We start from the raw sequence: 22,108 nt of genomic DNA, 5'->3' as shown, positions 1-22,108 counted from the left end.
TGAACATGCAGTGAGTTGAGTTCTAGGAGAAAAACCTTGAGTCTAGGGCCCTGGATCAATTATAGCAGGCATCAATTATAGCATCCCTGCCCTGTCTCTGGAGGGAGATATTTTCTCCATATTACTGAACAGTAAACACACTCTCCGTTTCTCTGGAGGGAGCCACTGTCTCTATGTTGCAAGGCTGTTTGTTGTACAGACAAAAAGTTGTGTGGGATGAAGCGTAGTCAGTGCCTCTGCCTAACAGATGTACAGAACTGCGAGAGATTATGCAGAATTACCTCCCAAAGACACATACCCGTTTCTAATAGCTAAACACTCCTGATTTCATACACAGTCTTCATCCTCCCCTAGACTGTAAACTCAAGAATTTCTTACTTTAATTTAATCGTCTCTTTTACTTACTGATCAATGTCTTACTAAAAAATGTTCAATAAACTTTGGCTGAGTAAATCAGTGAATGAGTGGTAAAATATATAAGAATTCATCAAAATGCTGAGCATGAAAAAGAATGTGTATATATACGTGTATGTACACACACACTCACGCACACTAGCTGTAGAATTTATGGACATTTTAACATAACCGGAGTGCGGATAATTTTTGCCCCACGCTCAAGCACGTGCGGGAGCGCCTGTGCTCGTGTGTGTGTGTCTGAATCACTTTGCTGTACAGCAGAAGTTAACACAACATTGTAAATCAACTATACTTCAATAAAAAAATTTAATAAAGAACTTCTAATAGTTTTAAGAAAATAAATATATAAGATGCACTGCTTTACAACAAGCAAAATATAATACTGGAATTGTTTTTTAGTTTATTTTTTATTGAAGTATCGTTGAATTACAATGTTGTGTTAATTACTGCTGTACAGCAAAGTGACTCAGTTATACATATACAGTATATACATTCTTTTTCATCTTCTTTTGCAGCATGGCTTACCATAGGCTATTGAATATAGTTGCCCATGCTATACAATAGGACTTTGTTGTAAATCCATTCTGTATATATCAGTTTGCATCTGCTAACCCCAACCACCCACTCCAAACCTCTCCCAACCCTCCCCTTGGCAACCACCAGATAATACTTGATAGCTTACAAAAATACTTATGCGAAGTAAAAAAATAAGTATACAACCTGTATGTTGAAGATTATTTCCAATTGTAAAGAAACATGTATTTTTATAGGGATATCATGAAGGTGTGAAATAAAATACATACTTTATGAAAAGTCAAGAACATTTCGACATAAAAGATTCTTCTCTGCCCTTTGCCCTCCTCTCTCCCCTCACTGTGCATCGTGTGTCTGCATTCCGCGTGGACCAAAGCTCCCCCATCAGCGGGAACACCTGCTCAGCCATACAGAGCAACGTTCTCCTAGCATCAGCAAGACGGCGGCTTAGAAGATGACATTCCTTCTTCTTCTTGCCAGCGGTCACGTGACCCACCATCATGGCACTCAGATCTGGATCATGTAAACTGTCAATGACATGTCATTAAATGTACAGCCCTCTGTCTCAACACTTCTGTAACTGCGCCTTGACTTCTAATGCACAGAGCAGCTCTCAGAGCTTCCTCACATGCTCTTCCTGGGTCATAATTCTCAAATTTGCCTGGAATGAAATTTTCCTGTCTTTCTTAGATTGTTTCTTTTTTCATCGACAAAGGAAAATGCACCAACGTTATTACATGGGTGAATCACAGGTTATCTTTATTTTCTACCCTTTCCCTTGTATTCTCCAACTTTTCTGCAATTTGTATGTATTATTTTCTTATCCGGAAGAACTAGTATCCTTATTTGAAGTCTTTATTATTTCATAAATTTTTTAAAAGAAAAACACAATTTCAGAAGTTCAAACCCTTCTTTTAAACACCTCCATCAAATACAGAAATCCTCCTCACAGCCCGAGAAGCAAGAAGTTCTGGCAGAAGGCACCGTGGATGGCTCAGGGTCAATATCCTTCAGAATAGGGGTACTCAGGATGGTCCGCGAAACTGAAGGAGAAGGAGGGGGATTCATTTATTAACTCTGCCATGTCGTCAAAGGCAGCGTTACTCTGTGGACGGGGGAGAACTCCCCGTGTAGGAACACGCGCCTCCTCCCACCCCGACAGGCACACGCGCAGCCGCCTCGTCCCTGTGCAAACGGCGCCTGCGCCCAGTCCCCAGCGGCACCTGCAACCTTCCCTCCCCCGCGGCCAGCAGTCTGGCTCAGAGGACAATGTATGACACGGGGCGGGAACTACGGCCGCACATGGAGGTCCTGTCAGCCCCAGGCGGAACGTCTGAGCGTAGATGATGGGAAGGGTCGCACTTGAGGAGTTAGTGGCTTTTTTTCATACATCCATTCAACAAACAAATATTGAGCACCCTCCCCAAAACAGGGTGCCTCCGTGAAGGAAATTCTATTCTATTGAAGAGATATCACATACCTAAATAATCATACCTGCACAATGTGATTACTGTCTTCTTAATTTATACTACTTGAGAACACGTTATTCAGTAATGAGTATCACTGTTGTTTTCCTTTCTTTCATGTTCTGATTTCTCTTTCTAAATCTGTCCTTCCCCATTCAATTCCTTAAAGAGTGCATTCTGAGCAATTCCTTGTGCAAAGAGCTGTGCCGCTGACCTAAGTCCACAAAGATGAGTAAGTCCGGGCCTCCGCAGCCTACTGAAGGAGAAGGTGGAAACACACTTCACAGACGCCGAGCACAGGAAAGGAACTTTCCACCGTTTTCTCATTAATCCAGTCTTTCCTCAGAATCATATTACACACACACACACACACACACACACATTTCTATATTTCTACAGCCACAGGGCGAATAATTTTTGTCTCACCCTCGCGCACGTGCACGTGTGTGTGTGTGTGTATGTCTTCTTTACAAACAAGAAAGAGACTCTTGAGATTTTCGATTTGAAACTGAATGTCCATTTCCTCACTACTTTGTGTCCCCTCCTGTCTCAACTCCCTTCCAAACTTCTCCCTGTTTGACTAGTCTTGCTTCTCTTCAGTCCTCACTTCCTCCTGCAGTAACTGAGCAGCTGAATTCCACGTTAGAGAAGAAGAAAAAGACAAGGAGGGAGGGGCCCCCAGGGGAGGGACCCCTGATGGACAAGGGCAGCAGTGGGGTGAGTCTTGACTCAACACACCAGAGAGACCCAGGCGATCTAACCTGGGTGTGTGCCGCTAAGAAAACAGCAGTCACTCACTGGAGGGTCAGTTAAGTTCAGGATCCATTTGTAACTCGGTTTGGTGAGATTACAGGGATGAGGAAATGGGAGTTGTAACATGGGGGGAAAAGGCCAATAAAGAAATAAGTTTGAAAGGAATGGATGGTGTCTTGGGAAGGACATGGCCATTAGGGAGAAAAGGCACACACATCTAGGGGAGTGGGTGGAACCGGCCCCCGGAGCCCTCCCAGCCCCGATGCACATTGGCCTCCGTGGGTGCCTCCTCCATAAAACACACCAGCCACACATTCACAGCTGTGTTCAGATAGGAAAGAACATATCCAGGCTGGACTCATGATGACACGGTCATTACTAATTTAATCGTTTCCCCCGATTGTAAAAATAATTAAAGATGAAGCATTGTCATAGGGCCCTAAGAGAATAGCGGGCTGGAGGCACTGTGCCTGGGTGTCTAACGGGTGCATCAGCCCTGAGAGGAAGTGCACCAGCCACAGAGATTAGGGACATAAAGTAGTGAATTCACCATGATGTGCACTTTGGTGAGTTTACTCAAGGGCTGCCCTGGGCCCCGCTCACATTTCTCTCACGTCAGAGACTGAGCCCTGGAGGAAACCTCTGGGCTGAGGTCTACAGGAAGCCCTGGTTTCCTTCTACACTGGAAATCAGGCTTGTCTCCCTGACACTAAGTTTTCAGAAAGCTAATTCCGCTGCTGACCTGCCTCTACAGAACACAGTGTGTATGAAACATCTGCAAGTCACTTACATGAGTAAATCATAATATCTTAAATTTTTGTTGAGGCCATCAATTGCTTTCATATCTTCTGAAGTCAGTTCAAAGTTGAACACCTGCAGAATGGAAAGAAGTTTCACGTTAATTTATCCCCCAGGAGCTGGCCTCCCCCTGGGCACTGGAGGACTTTCCAGCTGGATGGGGACAAGAAGAGGGTGCAGGGAAGCCTTGCCTCTCCCCAGCTTCCAAGTGGACCAGCCTGGGAGCCCTTCTGCTGGGTTCTCACCTCTCCTTCCCACTCCCCCTCCTTCTCTGCTCCAGTTCACAGAACAAAGGCCTACAGTGCTTCCGTCCCAAAGCCTTCTAAGTGAATTGCTTGTGACAGGAAACAAAGAAACTCGAATCATCTTTTTCCAAGGAAAGGGGCAGGTGGACAATTCGGAGAAAATACCTCACTGGAGCTGACATGAGACAGCGTTTTTCTTCCCACCAGCCCTACACATGACACAGTTTTTAGCTTAAGCGAGTAGTGGAAGGAGGACCCGCCTGTGAAAGCCTCTCCAATGCCTTTGTGGAGAAAGGTATGAAATGTGCTGAAAAGATTAAAGAACACCCAAACACTTAAACATTCATATCATGGTCACGGAATGGAAAGTGCAGTTTTGTAAAGGAATCACGTTGCTTCAAAGTGCTCTAGGGTTTCAAAGCAACAGGAACCAAAGCCTTAAACATACATTCTTCTGTGTATGAAGAGGGTAAGGTGATCCTCAGTTTTACATAAAAGAACAGGTAACCAGAGCAGTCAAGACAACCTTGGAGAAGAACAAAGTACCGTTCTGAACAGCAAGACTACTTTCCACTACAGAAAGAGAGTGCAGAAAAGTAAATAGTTAAATAGAAGAGAGAGGCCAGAAATGCACTTCTGGACACTTGATATATGACAGAGCTGGTCATGAAAATCTGTGAGAAATAGGGGCATTTAGATTTCCGCTTAAACATACAGAAACCCACATATATCCATCTTCATATCACATTAGAAAGTCAGTTCCAGCTGTAATATGGAGTTAAATTTGGATGCAAAGACAAAAACAATTTTTCAGAGTAATACTTTCCTGCCCTTTGAATTGGCCTGACCTGTATCCTGCATTGGAGAATGAAATTTGGAAGAGGAAATGCTAAGGCAGTTCTGAGCCTAGACACGACAGGGTTTTTTTCCCAGTCACTGCCTTGGGCTCTCACCCCTGTGCTCAGATGAACACCAGGTTAGTGGCCACAGTCCATCAGCTACACACGAAAAGCAGTGTGGAGAAGGGTGCGGGCTGCTGTGACAACAGCCACCCCACCGGCTAGAGCACAACTGCCAACCTGCTCGGCATTGACTGCACACACGTGAGGGAGCCCAGCTGAGCTGAGTGCAGGCTGTTCTCACACCACAGAATCACGAGATGCATACATGATCTCTCCATCAGACCCCTCAACTGGGGAGACTTGGCTGTACAGCTGAGGTAACGGTGTATTCATGGTCTCCTACACAGAAATCAAAAGCCAGACACCCTAGCAAGAGTGGACTTAGTCTTGAACAGGATCTTCTTCGGAGAGGCAGAAACTCAGGGAGACTACAAGTATGAAAATGAAACTGTGTTACTATCCAGAGAAATGCAGCATAAAACCATGATGGTTCAGAGGTTGAAGATTGCTGCTAGAATCTGTGTGCTGCCCAGCTGTTGGAAACCTCACCCCCACTGAGATGGTATTAGAACGGGCCGCCTTGCAGTGGTGAGTAACTCATGATGCTGGAGCCCTCATGAATGAGAGTTAAATAACATCATCTATCATATAAGACACTTGGGAGGGCTCTGTTGCCCCTTCGACCATGTGAGGAGGCAAGGAGACGTCTGTGACCTGGAAGAGCATCCTCACCTGACCACACGGGCACCATGATCTCTCACCTCCGGCTTTTAGAACAGTGAGAAATCAGATTCCGCTGTTTCTAAGCCACCCAATCTGTGCTATTGGTTGTAGCAGCCCAAAGGGTCTAAGAAAACCACATAATCCAATTTCCTCATTGGAGAATGAAGAAAAGAAGATGTCACTTGCACAGGGTGACAGAACAAATTGCAGATGTGAAGTTGGAACTAAAACCTCTGTTTTCTGTCCCATCTTCACCCTCCGCAGCCAAGCCACCTGTCCTGTTGCCACAGCAGGAGGAGACAGCCACGAGGAATATACATGAGGCACACGGGCACGGGAAATAACAGGTAACTCATCTTGGCCCAGAGATGGTCTTGAGAGCCGGACAAATCCTCGTGAAGGATCCTGGTGGGGAGCCCTGTGCCCCAGCCCCACTCATCACCTGCATGTTCTCTTTGATCCGCTTCGTATTGTAACTCTTGGCCAGGACCACAACCCCACGCTGCAGCTGGTAGCGAAGGGCGACCAGAGCTGGGGTTTGCTTGTGCTTTTTCGCAATGGCACAAAGAACGGGGTCGTCCAAGAGAACTGGGAGATTCGGGTTCATCCTGCAAGGAAATTCGGAAATGCTGAAGAGCTGAGACTGAGTATTCAGCTTGTTAGCTGGCTTCCCAAAGACACCACGTAGGTCCACGCCAGACCAGTGCTTCTCAAACTGTGGTCCCTGGGCCAGCAGCCTCAGTGTCACCTGGGACCTTGTGAGACATGCAGACTCCATGGCTTAACTGCAGACACACCGAATCAGAAACTCAACTGCGGGACCTCCCAGGCTGGGTTTACAAAGCTCTCCAGGTCTGTTGGATGCATGCTGGAGTTGGGACCAGTACTGCTAAACGCATGGATCTTTTTCTTTTTTGCTTTTCAGGGTCTGTTCTTCTTCTATAATCATAGCCCCAAAGTAATGACAAGGCCATGATAGAGAAAGAGAAGGAAAAGACTGCAAAATATTTTTTAATTTTCACCTTTCTCAGGTATTGATAAACATTGAGTAGTCCCAACATGAGAGCTATTCATTTCATCGTTATTTACATTGTGCAGTACTTTTATAGATGTTTCCAAACACGGTTCTAAGTGTAATTTTTGTGATCATGATAGACCTGGGGGTTATATGTTATTATATTATTATCCAAATTGTAGACATAAAGTAAGTGAGGCTTGGAAAGTGTCTGATTAGAAATGTGTTCATTAGTTAATAAATAAGGAAATCATGACATAAGCTTAGGTCTTTGGTCTCAAATGGGGCATTATGTATAGTTTTTAATGCAGGCATTTGTTATTGAATAATGTACAAGATGAACACAACGTAAAACAAAAATGGCTGTGTGATGGGAAGATAACAGAGAAGGATACCTTCCGTCCCTCCCCTCTCTCCCCCAAGCAAGTTGAGAATTATCTCCAGAGCACTGAGTATGGTGTGGTTGAACATATGTCATCAAACATGGAGTTTTAGGTAAACTCCTTGCTGCCTTCAGTAATGTTCGTTACCATTGAGGTAATCGCTGGGATCCCAGAGCACCGTAGGCAACAAGAACAATATCTTTGGACTTGCAGAAATCCAACAGTTTGCTCTGGTTGAGATAAGGGTGACATTCCACCTGCAGAATCACAACATAGAAGAGTGTCAGATTACATGAAAAGGTGATATTCATATGACAGAGAAAGATTAAAAGTTTAAAAAATGCAAAAGGAAAAAGTGTAAAAAGAAAGCTTAAAAAATGCTGAAGGAAAAAATGCTACAATTTAATTGTAACATTAACTTTGAACTGGAAATATCAACATCAAGTGATGATTGTTTTTGAAAACGATACATTTTCTATCTCTGTTTCCTGAAAACGTAAAAAGTTATGACATTCCTGAGAACAAGCATCTCTAGGGACCAGTTCTGGATTCCTAAATGCTATTGCGCATTGCCAGGAGACATGCCTAATTGCACACCTGGGACATGACACAGTGTTTGAGCCTTGGACATGGAATTGGGTAGAAAGCAAGAAATTGCGAGGGTGGAGATCAAGAGGGCAGAATAGAAGAATGTGGAGTTCTGCTCTTCCCATGGGATGAATGGGGAGATTGGGATTGACATACATCCTCTACCATGTGTAAACTAGATAGTTAATAGGAACCTGCTGCACAGCACGGGGAGCTCAGCTCGGTGCTCTGTGGTGACCTGGCGAGGGGTGGGGGGGGACGTGGGGAGTGGGAGGGAGGCCCAAGAGGGAGGGGATATATGTGTACTTAGAGCTGATTCACTTGGTTGTACAGCAGAAACTAACACAACACTGGAAAGCAATTCGACTCCAATAACTAAATCAACCAAAAATACATCTACCTGTGGGACAGCTCTTGCCAAATCCCAACTGAATGCTGGCAGAGGATCTCATAAAACCAGAAAGGTCACCAGGTAACCAGGCAGGAGAAAGAGAAAAAGAGGAATTGGGATGTGATCTGCACCCCCGGAGGACGCTGTGAAAGAGGACAGCTTCCCTCACGCTAGGAACCTCCTTCACAGGCTTGGAGATCCATTGGGACACATGGGGGGCTTCAGAGGCTCAGGGGAGAGTGCAGCGGCCGGCCTGCAGCAGGCAGGACAGAGAGGGACCAGCACAGAGGGTCCTGGCCACCTTGCTGCACTTCCCAGCCCCAGAGGCATGCCTGCTGGTGTGTGCACAGAGCTGGGGAGAGGATGCTGCCGGCCTGTGCAGAGACAGCGGGAAGCGCCCGCAGAGAGGTCTGGGCCTCAGTGGGGGTGTGAACAGGACAGTGCTGGGTCTGCCCTAGGAGCCCCCTTGTCACGGTGTGCGGAGGGGAGGGCCCGGCCCGGCCATAGCAGCCCCTGGTCAGCGTGCTCCCAGTGAGTACAGCTCCGCCACTGGGAGCTCTGGGAGCACACAAGCTCTGGCGGGGAGCCCACACCCGGGTGGGGGGCTGAAATCTGAGCGATTCCCTGCACCCCACAGTGGGGCTGGGGGTACGACGCTGGCAGCCTCAGGCCAGCAGCTCTGGGAGCTCAGTGCCCGAGGGACGTCCGAGCCGGTAGCGGAGGCGGGCCTGGCGGCAGCGGCCGCAGCAGCCTTTGTGGGCAGCACATTGGGAAACAGGGCCGGAATCTGAGCCGCTGACCCATGTTGCGCAGCGAAGGGGAAGCAAGGGCAGCCAGCACTGTGCGTGGTGCGCGTGCACACTGGGTGGCAGAGCACGTGTCCCCTCGGACAGCTCCTGGGGAGGAACACAGAGACTCCGCTCCCAGCAGGAGCTCGCCGCTCCCCCAGCGCACCTGCCGCTTAGAGCCACGTCTGGGGGCTTCTACTCCCACAGCTGGTTACCAAAGGGAATATGGGGGGAGGATAAATCAGGAGTTTGGCATTAACAGAAACACACTACTGTATATAAAACAGACAACAGCAGGGACCTACTACATAGCACAGGGAACTATCTTCAATATCCTGTAATAATCTATAATGGAACAGATTCTGAAAAGGTATAAATATATATATGTATGTATGTATATATATATATATATGAAACTGAATCACTTTACAGTACACATGAAACTTCGTAAACGATCTATACTTCAATTTAACAAAAACAAAAAGCAAACCAAAAAAAAAAAAAGATTGAGTAACCCTTCTAGGTGAAAAGGGCTTGACAAACATGACACAAAGTGACATGTGAACCACAATCAGAACCAGGTCACAAAATATTATGTATGGCTTTTTTTCTTCAGAGCTTTATTGCAGTGTAACACCTTACACTGTTGTGCCAGTTTCCACTATACAACAAAGTGAATCAGCTGTATGTATACATATGTCCCCGTATCCCCTCCCTCTTGAGCTTCCCTCCCACCCTCCCTATCCCACCCCTGGTCATCCCCCATCCGCAGGTGGATCTCCCTGTGCTGAGCAGCAGCTTCCCACCAGCCATCCCTTCCACATTTGGTGGTGTGTATATGTCAGTGCTGCTCTCTCCCTTCATCCCAGCTTGCTCGAAGTTCAGGGTACCTCTTCTAACCCTCTTTCCTCTGCTCTCCCTTCCCTAAATTCCTACCCACAACTTAGCAGGGAGCCCTCCCCAACTTTTCCACCAAGACTTTACAAACAGAGATACCATCATGGGATCAATTCACACCCTTCCAGACAGAGGCTCTGCTCTCTAGAATCTTCTGTCCCACAAAGGTAGGATGAAGAAGAGGGGAGGACAAATAGACACCTGGCGCAGGAAGGAGAGGAGACCGAGACCCTCACCTGGTTGCAGACGGGCTTGTACTTGAGCCCCGGCTTGCTCAGGATCCTCTCCAGCTGCCTGCGGTTAAAGTTGGACACCCCGATGGACTTGGCCAGTCCTGCATCCTTGCACTTCTCCAGGGCCTGGGGAGGAAGTGGGGGTGGGGGCGGTGAACATGATTTGGAATGGGCTATAGATCAAAATAAATGCCTAACAAAATATCTGTTAACAGGGTCTCCTGTGAAGATTTAGCATTGATTATCAAGAAGAAAAAAGGGGAAGAAGGTTGTGACACAAGAATAAGAATCACTGCCTCCTCGTTAGTAAAACCCAGCAGAAGGTCCCTCACGTGGTAGGAAGGAGATGCTCATCTTCATTGTCCCAAATTCTCCTCTCTGTGAACATTTCAGCACTGATTCCCCCACCGCATCCGCAGTGTAACAGCCCTTTAGAGTTCATGAAGTGCGGAATCTGATGGTCCACCACTCATTCTCACAGGTGCAAGAAGTGAAGGAGGCGCCCCTCTTTTGACTTCCTCCCTGGGCTCTCTCCTCCACGGACTCACCTCCCACGTGCGACAGAGATCCACTGTGTCAAATATCATTTTTCCATTTTCGTCTTTTGGCAAAAGTTTCTCCCCTGGCTGGAATAGAAGCAGTCATCTTAGAGACGTCACAAAATAATCCCCCACCCTCAGCCAGGCTGCCGGGCACAGCAGGACCAGGACCTGAAACCCCGCAGGGCAGGTGTAGCAACATTCTGGACTCTAATCTCTGCAAAGGGATTTGCACATGGAGTCGTCAGCAGTGTCTTCAGCAGGCAGCTTTCCACTCACCTCTTACGCTTAAAATACGGCTTAATAAATACAATCTCCCTACATCCTAGTGGGGACTGTCGGTGGCTTATGAGAATTTTTTCTGCCCCATGGATATTCCTCTTGCAAAATGCCTCTGTCCTGCTGGCAAAGGCAGTAAGTTCTGCCTTATTGCTGGCATAAGAATTGCAATCTTGGCCTTGGCTAGATAATCAGAGTTCCTTTTCCCACTGAACATCTGATAGCACGAGGGCAGGCACACGAAACAGCAAGGCTCTCTTGAGGTAGGTGTGGAAGGTGGACGATCCTGGCATGCTCGCAAATGTTCATGACGGTGAGCCTTGAACAGACTCAAGGCCGTATTTGCCATCAATGGAAAACATTCATATAAAAATAAAGCCAACCAAGAGGAATGCCGTGATAAGGGCTAGAAAAAAAGGAGACCTTTCTGAAGAGTCCTCCAAATCCTGAAATCTACCCAAGGCTGGGACTTCCCACCTGCATAGTCCAGTAACCTCTTCTGTGCAGGATGCTTGAGCAGAGTTCTATACCTTACAATCAAGATCACACACAGTACTGTTGCCAAGTACCTGCGGGCTACAAACAGCCGATGGTGTAGGCAAGGTCTCCCAAGGCCCTATAAGGGCTGCTAGGTTTAGACGCTCCCTGAGAGAGCCCCACCACATCTGCTCAACGTGAAAGGGTGAAAGCGGAGATGAACTCATCACATTCAAGTGCAGGTCAGCTTCATTCCTCACCACGGCTGCACCAAACTCTGTGCCCATGCAATCCCCAGGGGACTCGGAGTCATGACCAGCGGCCTGCACTGAACATGCCTATGTTTATGTCCGCGAGTGTTTGAGGCAGAGGGTATCAGAATGCTGAAGACTTTTTTCTTGGAAACTTCCGTGAAAGGGAAATACGGATTCAAAAACACTCAGTAAAAAGATAAGTAGTAATGATTATTTGGAGGATTCTACACTAGTGTAATCATCGCTGCATCCTACTAAGGAAAACCATAATTCAACCATCCACGCAAGTAGACAGACATTCTCACACAAGGAGTAAATCGATGTGATCACACACACTGCCCACCTTCAGAGCCACCGGAATATGAATAATATAGAGATCCACGTAGTCCAGTTGCAGATTTTTCAGTGACTTTTCCAAGGCTGGTCGGACCAGCTCTGGTCGAAGGGAAGTGCACCAAAGCTGCAGAGGTTAAGCAATAGAAGCTGTGTTGAATACTGCTGTAGGGAACTTTGTTTGTCTTGCTTCACTTAATAATTAGACATTTTTACTCCTTAGAAATGGATGACCATGGGGGAAAAAAGGCCCCTTTTCCTTTTCATTTGCATAATTGGTCTAACCCACCCATGGAAACTGTAGGACTTGATGGAATGTATCCTCAGTATGTCATTCACAATTGAAGGCAATGAATCAAGGGACAGAAAACATTAGCAAATACTTACCACGCCCATTATCTGGATTATGCCTCATAGAGGGTAAAAGCACAAATTTAGTCTAATTTGCTCAAACAATCCATCCTCTCAGGATGAATCAGGATCTGCTTGTTTACATAACGGTAGGAAAAGGTGCTTTGAACATATTAACACGGGCAGAACATAACTCAAGACCCTGGCTAGAGCTTGTGTAATACACAAAGGCCTCTCCGATGGCTCTCTCTTTTTGGTGGAGGTGAGAACTGAGATGCAGAATGTGAGGAAGTTTGAGAAAATCACCCACATGATAAGGAAAGCTATGATCTGATCACAGTTCTGTCTGATTCCTTAGCCCATACGAAATCACACAGCTCTGCTCTGGGCTCTGAGAAGTAAAGTGACTTTACTCTAAAATTAAAATTTGCAGACTTCCTCGGTGGCACAGTGGTTAAGAATCCGCCTGCCAATGCAGGGGACACGGGTTCGAGCCCTGCTATAGGAAGATCCCACATGCCATGGAGCACCACAACCTGAGCCTGCACTCTAGAGCCCGTTAGCCACAACTATCGAGCCCATGTGCTGCAACTACGGAAGCCCATGGGCCTAGAGTCCGTGCTCTGCAACAAGAGAAGCTGCTGCACTGAGAAGCCAGCCCACTGCAACGAAGAGGAGCCCCTGCTCTCCAGAAGTAGAGAAATCACATGTGCAGCACCGAAAACTCATGGCAGCCAATAAATAAATAAATAAATGTATGTAAAAAAATATTTGAACACAAGAATGAAGCAAAAGTTACTGTCACTCTCTGCCTTTTTTGGGGGGTGGGGAGTGGGCTTACTGGATTTAATATATAAATATGTGTGAAAAACATCTTTGTATGAAAAAAGATCTTCTATGATACACAAAGTGCCTCTCCTATTTCCCTCTCTTATTGATGAAAGTAGGAACGGAGATTTAGAATTTGAAGACATTTTAGAAAGTCACAAAGATGGTAAGGAAAGCTATAATGTGAACACAGTTCTATCTGATTCATTAGTCCATACGAAATCACACAGCTCTGATCTAGGCTCAGAGAAGTACAGTGACTTTACTCTACAATCACAACTTGAAGACGTCGATGAAGAAAAAGTTACCATCACACTCTTCTTTTGCGGGGGGAGTGGGGTTACTAGATTTAATATATAAATATGTGTGAAAAACAAGTCTCACCAATAAGAACCGTTCACCAGACAACTACTGATCCTATTACATAATTGTCACCTGCACACAACCTCTTGCACACATCTGCACACACACCACACACAGCACCTTTGAAGTGTAGAAGATGTCTTGTCTCTTCACAGTGCCGTCTGCAATCTTGCTTCGAATGGCCTCTCCAACCTGCGCTTCATTTTGGTACAAATGAGCAGAGTCGATATGGCGGAACCCAACATCTATAGCGAATTTGGTGACCTCCAAGGCTTCACTCTTAGGAACCTACACAAGCAACAAAGGGAGTCGTTGGACACCCACAGGATGAAGAGATTGCTCAGGCACAAGCTTTTTCTTTTCTTTTCAGTTGTGTATTTTATGCACACTGGTGTATATATGTCAATCCCAATCTCCCCATTCATCCCACCACAGCCCTTCCCCACTGCTTTCCCCTCTTGGTTCCATACGTGTGTTCTCCAATCCTGCGTCTCTATTTCACTAACCCACAAGCTGCGATCTGTCCAGCATCAGCCTTTCTTCACGCCTCTGGTTAGCTCTGCACGTGTGCTGAGGAACTCAGAACGGTTGTCCTCAACGTCCTGGTAAGTAGTTAAGTGCACATCCAGGAGCCCCTTCAATCCCGGGCAATCATTGGTTGATCACTGGCATCTGAGGTCCCCAAGACCACCTCCAGCTTCAGTGCTTTGCTGCAAGAACCCAAATGACTCAGCATATAGCTGTAGTCATGGGTACGATCTATGCTTGTGAGGCGTTTGAAGCAAAGTCAACAAAGGGATAAGGTCCGTGGTACAAAGCATCAGTAAACAAGGTGAAAGCTTCTAAGAGTCCTCTGTCCACCAGTGTAGCCACACAGAACACAGCAAATACAAGCTGTGCCTATTCAAGCTGCACAAAGTGGTGTTTTCATATAAGTATCCACTGTGAAACGCTTCCCACAACCAAGCTGCTTCACAGACCCATCCCCTCACATAGCTACCTTTTGAGTGTGGTGAGAACACCTAAGATCTACTCACTTTGCAAATCTCATGAATACAATTCTTTATTATTAACTATAGTCACCGTACTGTACCTCAGGTCTCCAGAACTCATTCATCTTCTAACAGAAGGTGTGTACCCTTTGACCAACATTTTCCCACCCCTTTCTTCAGCTTCTGGGCACCATGTCTCTACTCCCTGCTTCTATGAAATCAATTGTTTTACATCCCACCTATAAAGAGATCACGCAGTGTTCATCTTTCTATGTCTGAGTTCTTTCACGTAGCTTAACATTCTGTGGGTTCATCTATGTGGTTGCAAATGGCAGGATTAACTTCTTTTTTAATGCTTACTTATATTCCCTTGATGTTACTCAGAGTATTTTCTTTTTCAAGGGGGTAGGTGCTTGGTGTAACTGCCTTCTGATGGGTCTAGTCCTGGTTTTCCTTAAATGCACGGGCATTCGGGGATGTACCGAGGAATGAAAACCAGTGAGCTTGAGCGATCGCCTGGACCCCTCCCGCCCCTCACCCCACTTTGCACTACAAAGTAAACAAGCCCTGTTTTCTGTCTGCAAAATGTCTCCAAATATTTTTTTCTGTTTTATAAATTAGGGAACTGAGACTCAAAGTTTAAGGACCAGGTCCTTTTCTTACAACTACATTCTCTAAAGACAAGATGCACAGCAAACTTTCTGGCCTCCAATCTAGTGCCTTGTCCACTCACACCTCTTATGCCCAAGCACTGAGGAGTATACTTTAATAAAAAAAAACATTATAAAACCAATAAATTGGGTTAGCTTGTCACTTGTTCCCTCAGGTGATACTATATTTTCCATTAGAGCAAGTTTCCAGCAGAAACAGAAGTAAAAGTTCAAACACAGCGGGGAGCATTTTTCACCTGGCACTCCGCAGGCACCGCAGTGGAAAAGCAATCCTCTCCCATTATTTTTCTTTCACCTCATCTTCAGGACCTTTTACCTCAAATACTTCTCTGACTCATGTCTTTTTGGTTTTTTTTTTTTTTTTGGCACACGGGCTTAGTTGCTCCGTGGCATGTGGGATCTTCCTGGAGCAGGGATCGAACCTGTGTCCCCTGCATTGGCAGGCAGATTCTTAATCACTGCACCACCTAGGAAGCCCTCATGTCTTTTTGGAAGGAGGAAAGAGTTCTTGAATTGATGAAACATACAGAGGAACCCTCCCATTACAATCACCCTGAAAGCAAAGCAGCTACAGTCAGTGTTCCTGACAGCTGGGTTTCGGCTCCTGTGCCAAGCTGGGAAAGAGATGGAAATGGGGGGTGGATGTGCAGAGCCCAGAATAATTGGTGGTGACCACAGCTTCTGGGCATGATGGCGAGGGAAGACTGAATACTTTCTTCCCTCACACGGGGAATGGTTCTAACCTGGTGAGCGGAATAAAATGGCCCTCCCAGTTTCACACAGGAACTCAACCACCTGACTACCTCAGTCCTCATTCACTTATGTTACATCCCTTTTCTTTTTATACCTCAACCCCGAGACCATGGCTGTTACCTCCTTAGGTGCATAGGTTCCAAATCCCAGCACGGGAATGAAGTGGCCATCGCTAAGTTTCAGACTTGGGCACTTGCGATCCATTGTCTGCTGCTCCTCTGACTGAGCGGACTCTGATGTTCCTTCTGCCTTCGCAGGTTATGAATACCAGGATGGTAACACCCCACCTGCACTGACCAGTGTCAGCAGATATAGTGTAGGAGGCTCGTGATTGAATCATAACCAATAGAGTGAGAAGAGAATTGAAACCAGTTAATTTGTTTGTTTATTCTATTAATATCATCTTAAGTATTACACAATGTTGAGAGTGGCTGAACAACAATTAACCATGTGTTAGACTAGAAACTTCCATCTAGCAATCTTTTTCAGTTTTCTAATTATGAAGCCCAATCTTGATCGAACATCAGTTGAAACAAGTATCTTACAGTAGACACACACACACACAGAATCACAGAATTTAAAGGAGTGATTAATAAGCATTTTTCAAAAGGTTATCCCTTAATAAAGAGTGAAAACTTCAAATGAAAATAAATTTGCCATTTGACATCTCCCACCAGCAAAATCATTTGCGTTACAGCCCTGACAGTGCTGAAATCCTGAAAAGGACAACAAAAGCAGACATTTTGGCAAAATGCTCTTGGGGGTTAACTAGTAATAGATTTGGGTACTATGTGCAGTGTGCAAACCAACTCGAGTGTTTATACCATGCACCTAGTTATATAACGTTTAGAAAGCTGTCATAATGTAAATGATACATATTTTATAAAATTTACTATGTTATTCAGAAAAGAAAAACCTTTAAGCAAGTTAAACTGTAACACATTTGGGATGAGTTGGGGTAATTATGATGCATGGATTCAATGGGATGCTGTGAAGCCAAAAAGAATTTAACACGCACAGTGATGTCAGCAAAGTGGTGAGCTGGGAAGTGCTGAATTCTCCCTTAGAAACGTGAGAAGACAACCAACAACTAACTGAAAAACCTCATCGGTGCTCTGGAAAACAGTCAGAGATCTACAGCAACAAAGTGAACACACAATTAGGAAGAATCCAGAAGGGCGTGGAAAGACATTTCCTGGTGTATTTACTCACCCTCACCCATTCCCCGACCGGGGCAGCGCAGTCCTGATCTGTAAAGAGCAGCTGCTCAGCTCAAACTGCAGTGATCACAGAAAACCTTCCTTGCAATGTTCCAACCTATGAGGGGGCTGCCTGAAGACTGGTGTCTGCTTCAACTAACCCCAAGCTTAACTGACAGGCATCTGGAATGGTTCATTAGAAATGCAGGTGGGGACGCTTTCTAGGTGGCGCAGTGGTTGAGAATCTGCCTGCCAATGCAGGGGACACAGGTTCGATCCCTGCTCCAGAAAGATCCCACATGCAGTGGAGCAAATCAGCCTGTGTGCCACAACTACTGAGCCTGCGCTTTAGAGTCCATGAGCCACAACTATTGAGCCCATGTTCTGCAACTACTGAAGCCCATGCGCCTAGAGCCTATGCTCCGCAACAAGAGAAGCCACAGCAATGTGGAGCCCGTGCACCACACCAAACAGTAGCCCCTGCTCACCGCAACTAAAAAGAAAGCCTGCGCACAGCAAAAAATACCCAACACAGTCAATAAAATAAATTAATTAATTAATTTAAAAAAAAAAAGAAAGAAATGCAGGGGGACTGTATATGCCCAGCTGCCAGGGACAAGGGACTAAGGGAGGAGACGTAGAACAGACCATGTAAAACCCTGAATAGACCTGGGATGAGGATTTGGAGGATAGTAAGGCATTCAGCTATTCAGGGGAATGAAAAAGCCACACACAGGCCAGGCAATATGCAGACTCAGAAATGAACTGAGGAGCCCTTCACTTTCCTGTTGGGCTGATCTCAAGACCAGGAGCAAGAGGACCTGGTTATTGAAGAACAGTCATGACATGGAGCAGACCTGCCAAGAGTGGGTATTTGGCGGATCTTTCAACTACCCAATCATGAACACACACACACACACACACACACACACACCCCAAACAAAAAGAGAAAGATGAAAAAAACAAAGGCAAAAAGAGAAAGAAAGAGAGGAAAACATAGTCCACGAAAGGAAGAAAATAAACTGGCAGGAACTGTTCCGGAACAATCACAGGTATTACACTGAGGACACAGCGCGTCTGAACAGCACTGTCTGGGGAGGGGACGCAGATGGCAGAGCAAGAGGATGCTGAGCTGCCCTCCCCCAGGAGCACATCACATCACATCCACATGGGGAGCTACTGTCCCTGAAAACACACTGCAGACCAGCAGGAAGGTCTCACACAGGGGAGGCTGTAAAGAAGCCTCCACACAGAGCTGGGCGGGGCGGAAGGGAAGAGGAGCCGTCAGATCAGGACCTGTGCCCCCAGGAGGGACGCAGAAGAGGAGGGGGTTACAGGGGCTCGGAGATCCTCTCTGGAGAGGGGGCAGTTCAGACCACACACTGGGCACTGCAGACCTGGGGCCGACACTGGGAAGTTGTGTCTCCGGACCTGGTGTGATAACAGTGGGACCAAGAGGAGGCCTGGAAGCAGCCTGGACTCTCCTCCTGAACAAGGTGCACACGCTGCCTTGCTCCTGGGAACAAGGCGGAGGAGGCAGATCGCAACTGCTCAGGACTCTGGCCAGGTGATGGGACAGCCCCGGGTGCCCCCTGGCCCGGGCCAGACACCCACGTCAGCGCCTCTTGCTGCCGGTGAGCCCCGCACTAGGGCAAGGGCTGCCCGTGCTGGGAGAGCGGCCCTTGTGGGGACAGAGCCGGCTCAGACCTGCAGGACACCTGAACAGGGCAAGGGTGGCGTTAGAGGGGGACAGATGAGGAGTGTTCTGGAGCTCTGACAGTGCGCCAGGTGCGCCAGCATGCACAGAGCCCACGCCAGGGCCTGTTCCAACCCATCCTCCTCCAACGCTGCTCCCCTGGTGGGCAAAGGTGCCAGTGCTGGGGGTGGGGCAGAGGGCGCCCTGAAAAGGAATGTAACCCATTGCGGCCCAACCCCCGGGTGTCTCTGGCTCTAGCCCCCACCCCCACCCCGCAGCAAGATGATAGGTGCCAGCACAACCTGGGGAAAGGCATGACCCGTGCTCACTTCACATCCAGCTCTCTGCCCATCCCACGCCGGGCCAATAACTCAGAGGTGAGGTGTTTCAGGTTCCCCGAGGCCGGCCGTTGTGTATAGGTGGCATCGTCTTTAGTGAAGAAAGGAAACGGGAAGCAAAGGTTAAAGGAAAAGCAACAGATCAACATGGGGTCGGATTTGGCTTTCCTGACACAGATACACAGAAACTAAAGAGAAAGGAACACAAGCATACAACTAAAGAAAATCATGAAACTACAAAGGAAGACACCAAAGCGGCGCAAAAGAACAGAGAAGAACTGCGGTAAAGACAACAGAAAACAGGTCATAAAGTGGCAATTAGTACAATCCTATCAACAATCACGTTAAAAGCGGATGGAGCCAATGATCCAGTCAGAAGGTGGAGAGCTGGGCAGAACAAGGCCCACCCCTCTGCTGCTGACCAGGGGCTTCAGAGCAAAGACACACAAAGACACACAGCAGAGGAGTGGAAAAGATAGTCACACAAATGAGAATGACAAGAAAGTGGGGGCAGCAATACTCACATTACACAAAATAAACTTTGAAACACAGTGGACAACAAAGGACAGAGGAGGGTGTTACGTAATGATAAAGGGGTCAGGACAAAAAGAGGTTATACCATCGGTCAACAGAAGTGCACAGAAAAGTGGGGAGTAGAGTCGCTGCTGCTGCTCCTGGCAACACGTTTCCCCTCAAGTGTGTCTGTGATTCAAATGATTTCGATTTGCTTCTCTACTCCTTCACAGACCTAAGCCGTGATCAGTTTTGATGCTTTGAGAAGGGACACTGGTTATTGTAATTAATTTCTAAAAAGAAAGAAGATCAAAGATTCTTCTCCTTATCTTCTGTAGGACATACAGCTTCCGTGGCAAATACGTGCTGAGATACATAAAAATGGCCTCTCTTTTCCACCACGCTGTGCACACGTGACAGGGAATCTGGCATCTGCGGGGCAGTGAGCAGGGAATGCACGTGGCTGTGCACAGGGGCCAGATCCACGCGGTCAGGGTCCTGCACCAACAGGGAGACCAGAAGACGCTTTAGAGACAAGGACCACAGCCTTGACTGGAAGCAACTTCAACAGTTAGTGACCAGATAAGAACATAAATGACACTACATTTCTGAGCAATAGTCCTTGATATCTGTTTCTGCTGTGAATGCCCAGATTCACACGGGACACCCCTCACATACTGTCTGAGAGAAAACCTCTGTGGTCTGGTGAACAGGAAAAGAGTCTTCTGATGTGGGGTCTTTTCTCCAGCACAGGCCCAAGCTGGCATCCACCACGCACTCGTAGAGGCAATTCTGCTAAGCCTTCTCACTTGTCTCTCCTTCGTATCAACATTTAGACATTGAGACCTCCAAGCAATAACCATCCCTTTCCCTCTGGGGCTGGGCGGACCGCCCTGCAGAGCAGCTGGACCCGAATGGACCAAAGCACCTGGGACAGTGGCTGTCTCTGTGGAGCCCGTCCCTGATGATTGGGGCCCCCAAGGTGTGGTGCTGTATCTAGAGTACAGTAGGCTCTCTGCTACCATTTTCCAAGAAAAGTCAGTTCCAAGAAAAACAAAGAACCGTGTTTTCTTCTTACTCACCTGAATTTCTGGAAGGGCATCATGAACACTATGTCGGGAAGTCGTGGGCACTATATAGTCATCAGATCAAGAACAAGAGACGTACTGGCTCCAGGTCATGAAGAAACTGTTCTCATTGGAGACAGACTGGGGGACATCCCAGCAGATGTGGGAATGTATGGGACCTAAGAAGAACTCTTTGAAAGCGTTTTTGAGAATCTGAGCTTTACTATACATTATTATGAACTCCTTGTATAAAAAAGATGGTTATTGATGTCACACTTTATTCCTGTTGTGATCTGATGTGTTTACTTATTCTGTGACTGTGACTGGTCTTCAAGTTCCCTTAACCGCTGAAATTCTGTGAGTGCAAAAAAAACAAAGACCAAGAAGATTAGTGGCTCTGAGACATGGAGGGGAGGGAACAGAGGCAGGAACTGGGGCAGGTGAGCAAAGCACCTTGGCTGCCTTCACATGGAACTAAGGGTCATCCTGTGCACACAATCACTTTGGTTTTGGATGCACTGTATAGAAAACCGGAGTCAAAGAAAAACAAATATACAACAGAGGCAACTGCTGAAGTGTGTGGAGAGAACACACCAAAGTGCTTGGTGTGAGGCTTGTGAAGCAATGGATTTCCATTCCGAAGTGTAGGCTGCTCATCTAGAGACTGTGACAAATTCTACGATGTCCAAGTCAGCCAGTTGGGAGACACTAGGACTAGTTCAAGGTGTAAATCCAAATGCTCTTAGAAAACACTTTGAATTCAGTAGGGAGGAGAAATTTGGTAGTCAAAACACACTCTGAAATACAGGGGAAATATAAAAACTTTACATTTTGTGTCAGTCGGCAGGGACAATCAAAAGTTTAGGTATGGAGAGATAGGATTTAAGTTGGCAGAGTAGGAGGACGTGCGCTCACTCCCTCTTGCAAGAGCACCAGAATTACAACTAACTACTGAACAATCATTGACAGAAAGACACTGGAACTCACCAGAAAAGACACCCCACATCCAGAGACAAAGGAGAAGCCGCAATGAGACGGTAGGAGGGGCGCGAGGCGCGATTGTGTTAAAATCAAATCTCATAAATGCTGGGTGGGTGACTCACAAACTGGAAAACAGTTATACTGCAGAAGTCCGCCCACTAAAGTGAGGGTTCTGAGCCCCACATCAGTCTTCCCAACCTGGGAGTCCAGCAACAGGAGGAGGAATCCCCAGAGAATCAGACCCTGAAAGCCAGCAGGATTTGATTGCAGGACCTCCACAGGACTTGTGGAAACAGACTGCACTCTTGGAGGGCACACAAAAAAATGTGCTCACCAGGAAC

At 46.7% G+C, this 22,108-nt stretch overlaps 1 protein-coding gene across 1 annotated transcript; it reads right to left on the bottom strand.

The window, feature by feature from the left end:
• Positions 1-1,951: 1,951 nt before the first annotated feature.
• Positions 1,952-16,177, bottom strand: LOC130851301 (dihydrodiol dehydrogenase 3-like). Its single transcript, XM_057731414.1, has 9 exons — positions 16,094-16,177; positions 13,678-13,845; positions 12,026-12,142; positions 10,682-10,759; positions 10,137-10,259; positions 7,384-7,493; positions 6,281-6,446; positions 3,961-4,043; positions 1,952-1,994 (listed from the first exon to the last, which is right to left on the bottom strand). Exons 1-9 carry the CDS (start codon positions 16,175-16,177, stop codon positions 1,952-1,954), a joined length of 972 nt encoding a protein of 323 aa, XP_057587397.1.
• Positions 16,178-22,108: the final 5,931 nt, after the last annotated feature.

This window comes from Hippopotamus amphibius, chromosome 4, assembly GCF_030028045.1.
Source record: "Hippopotamus amphibius kiboko isolate mHipAmp2 chromosome 4, mHipAmp2.hap2, whole genome shotgun sequence".
Lineage (NCBI taxonomy): Eukaryota > Metazoa > Chordata > Mammalia > Artiodactyla > Hippopotamidae > Hippopotamus > Hippopotamus amphibius.
This window is presented reverse-complemented; position numbering and strand designations above follow the sequence as displayed.

What these genes read in the sequence shown, in the direction of transcription:
- LOC130851301 (XM_057731414.1), bottom strand. Translation starts at nt 16,177, where the DNA reads ATGGATCGCAAGTGCCCAAGTCTGAAACTTAGCGATGGCCACTTCATT. An exon ending in GAACCTATGCACCTAAGGAG is followed by an intron (nt 13,846 to 16,093) that starts GTAACAGCCATG and finishes TTGCTTGTGTAG; the next exon opens with GTTCCTAAGAGTGAAGCCTT. An exon ending in ACATCTTCTACACTTCAAAG is followed by an intron (nt 12,143 to 13,677) that starts GTGCTGTGTGTG and finishes TAACCTCTGCAG; the next exon opens with CTTTGGTGCACTTCCCTTCG.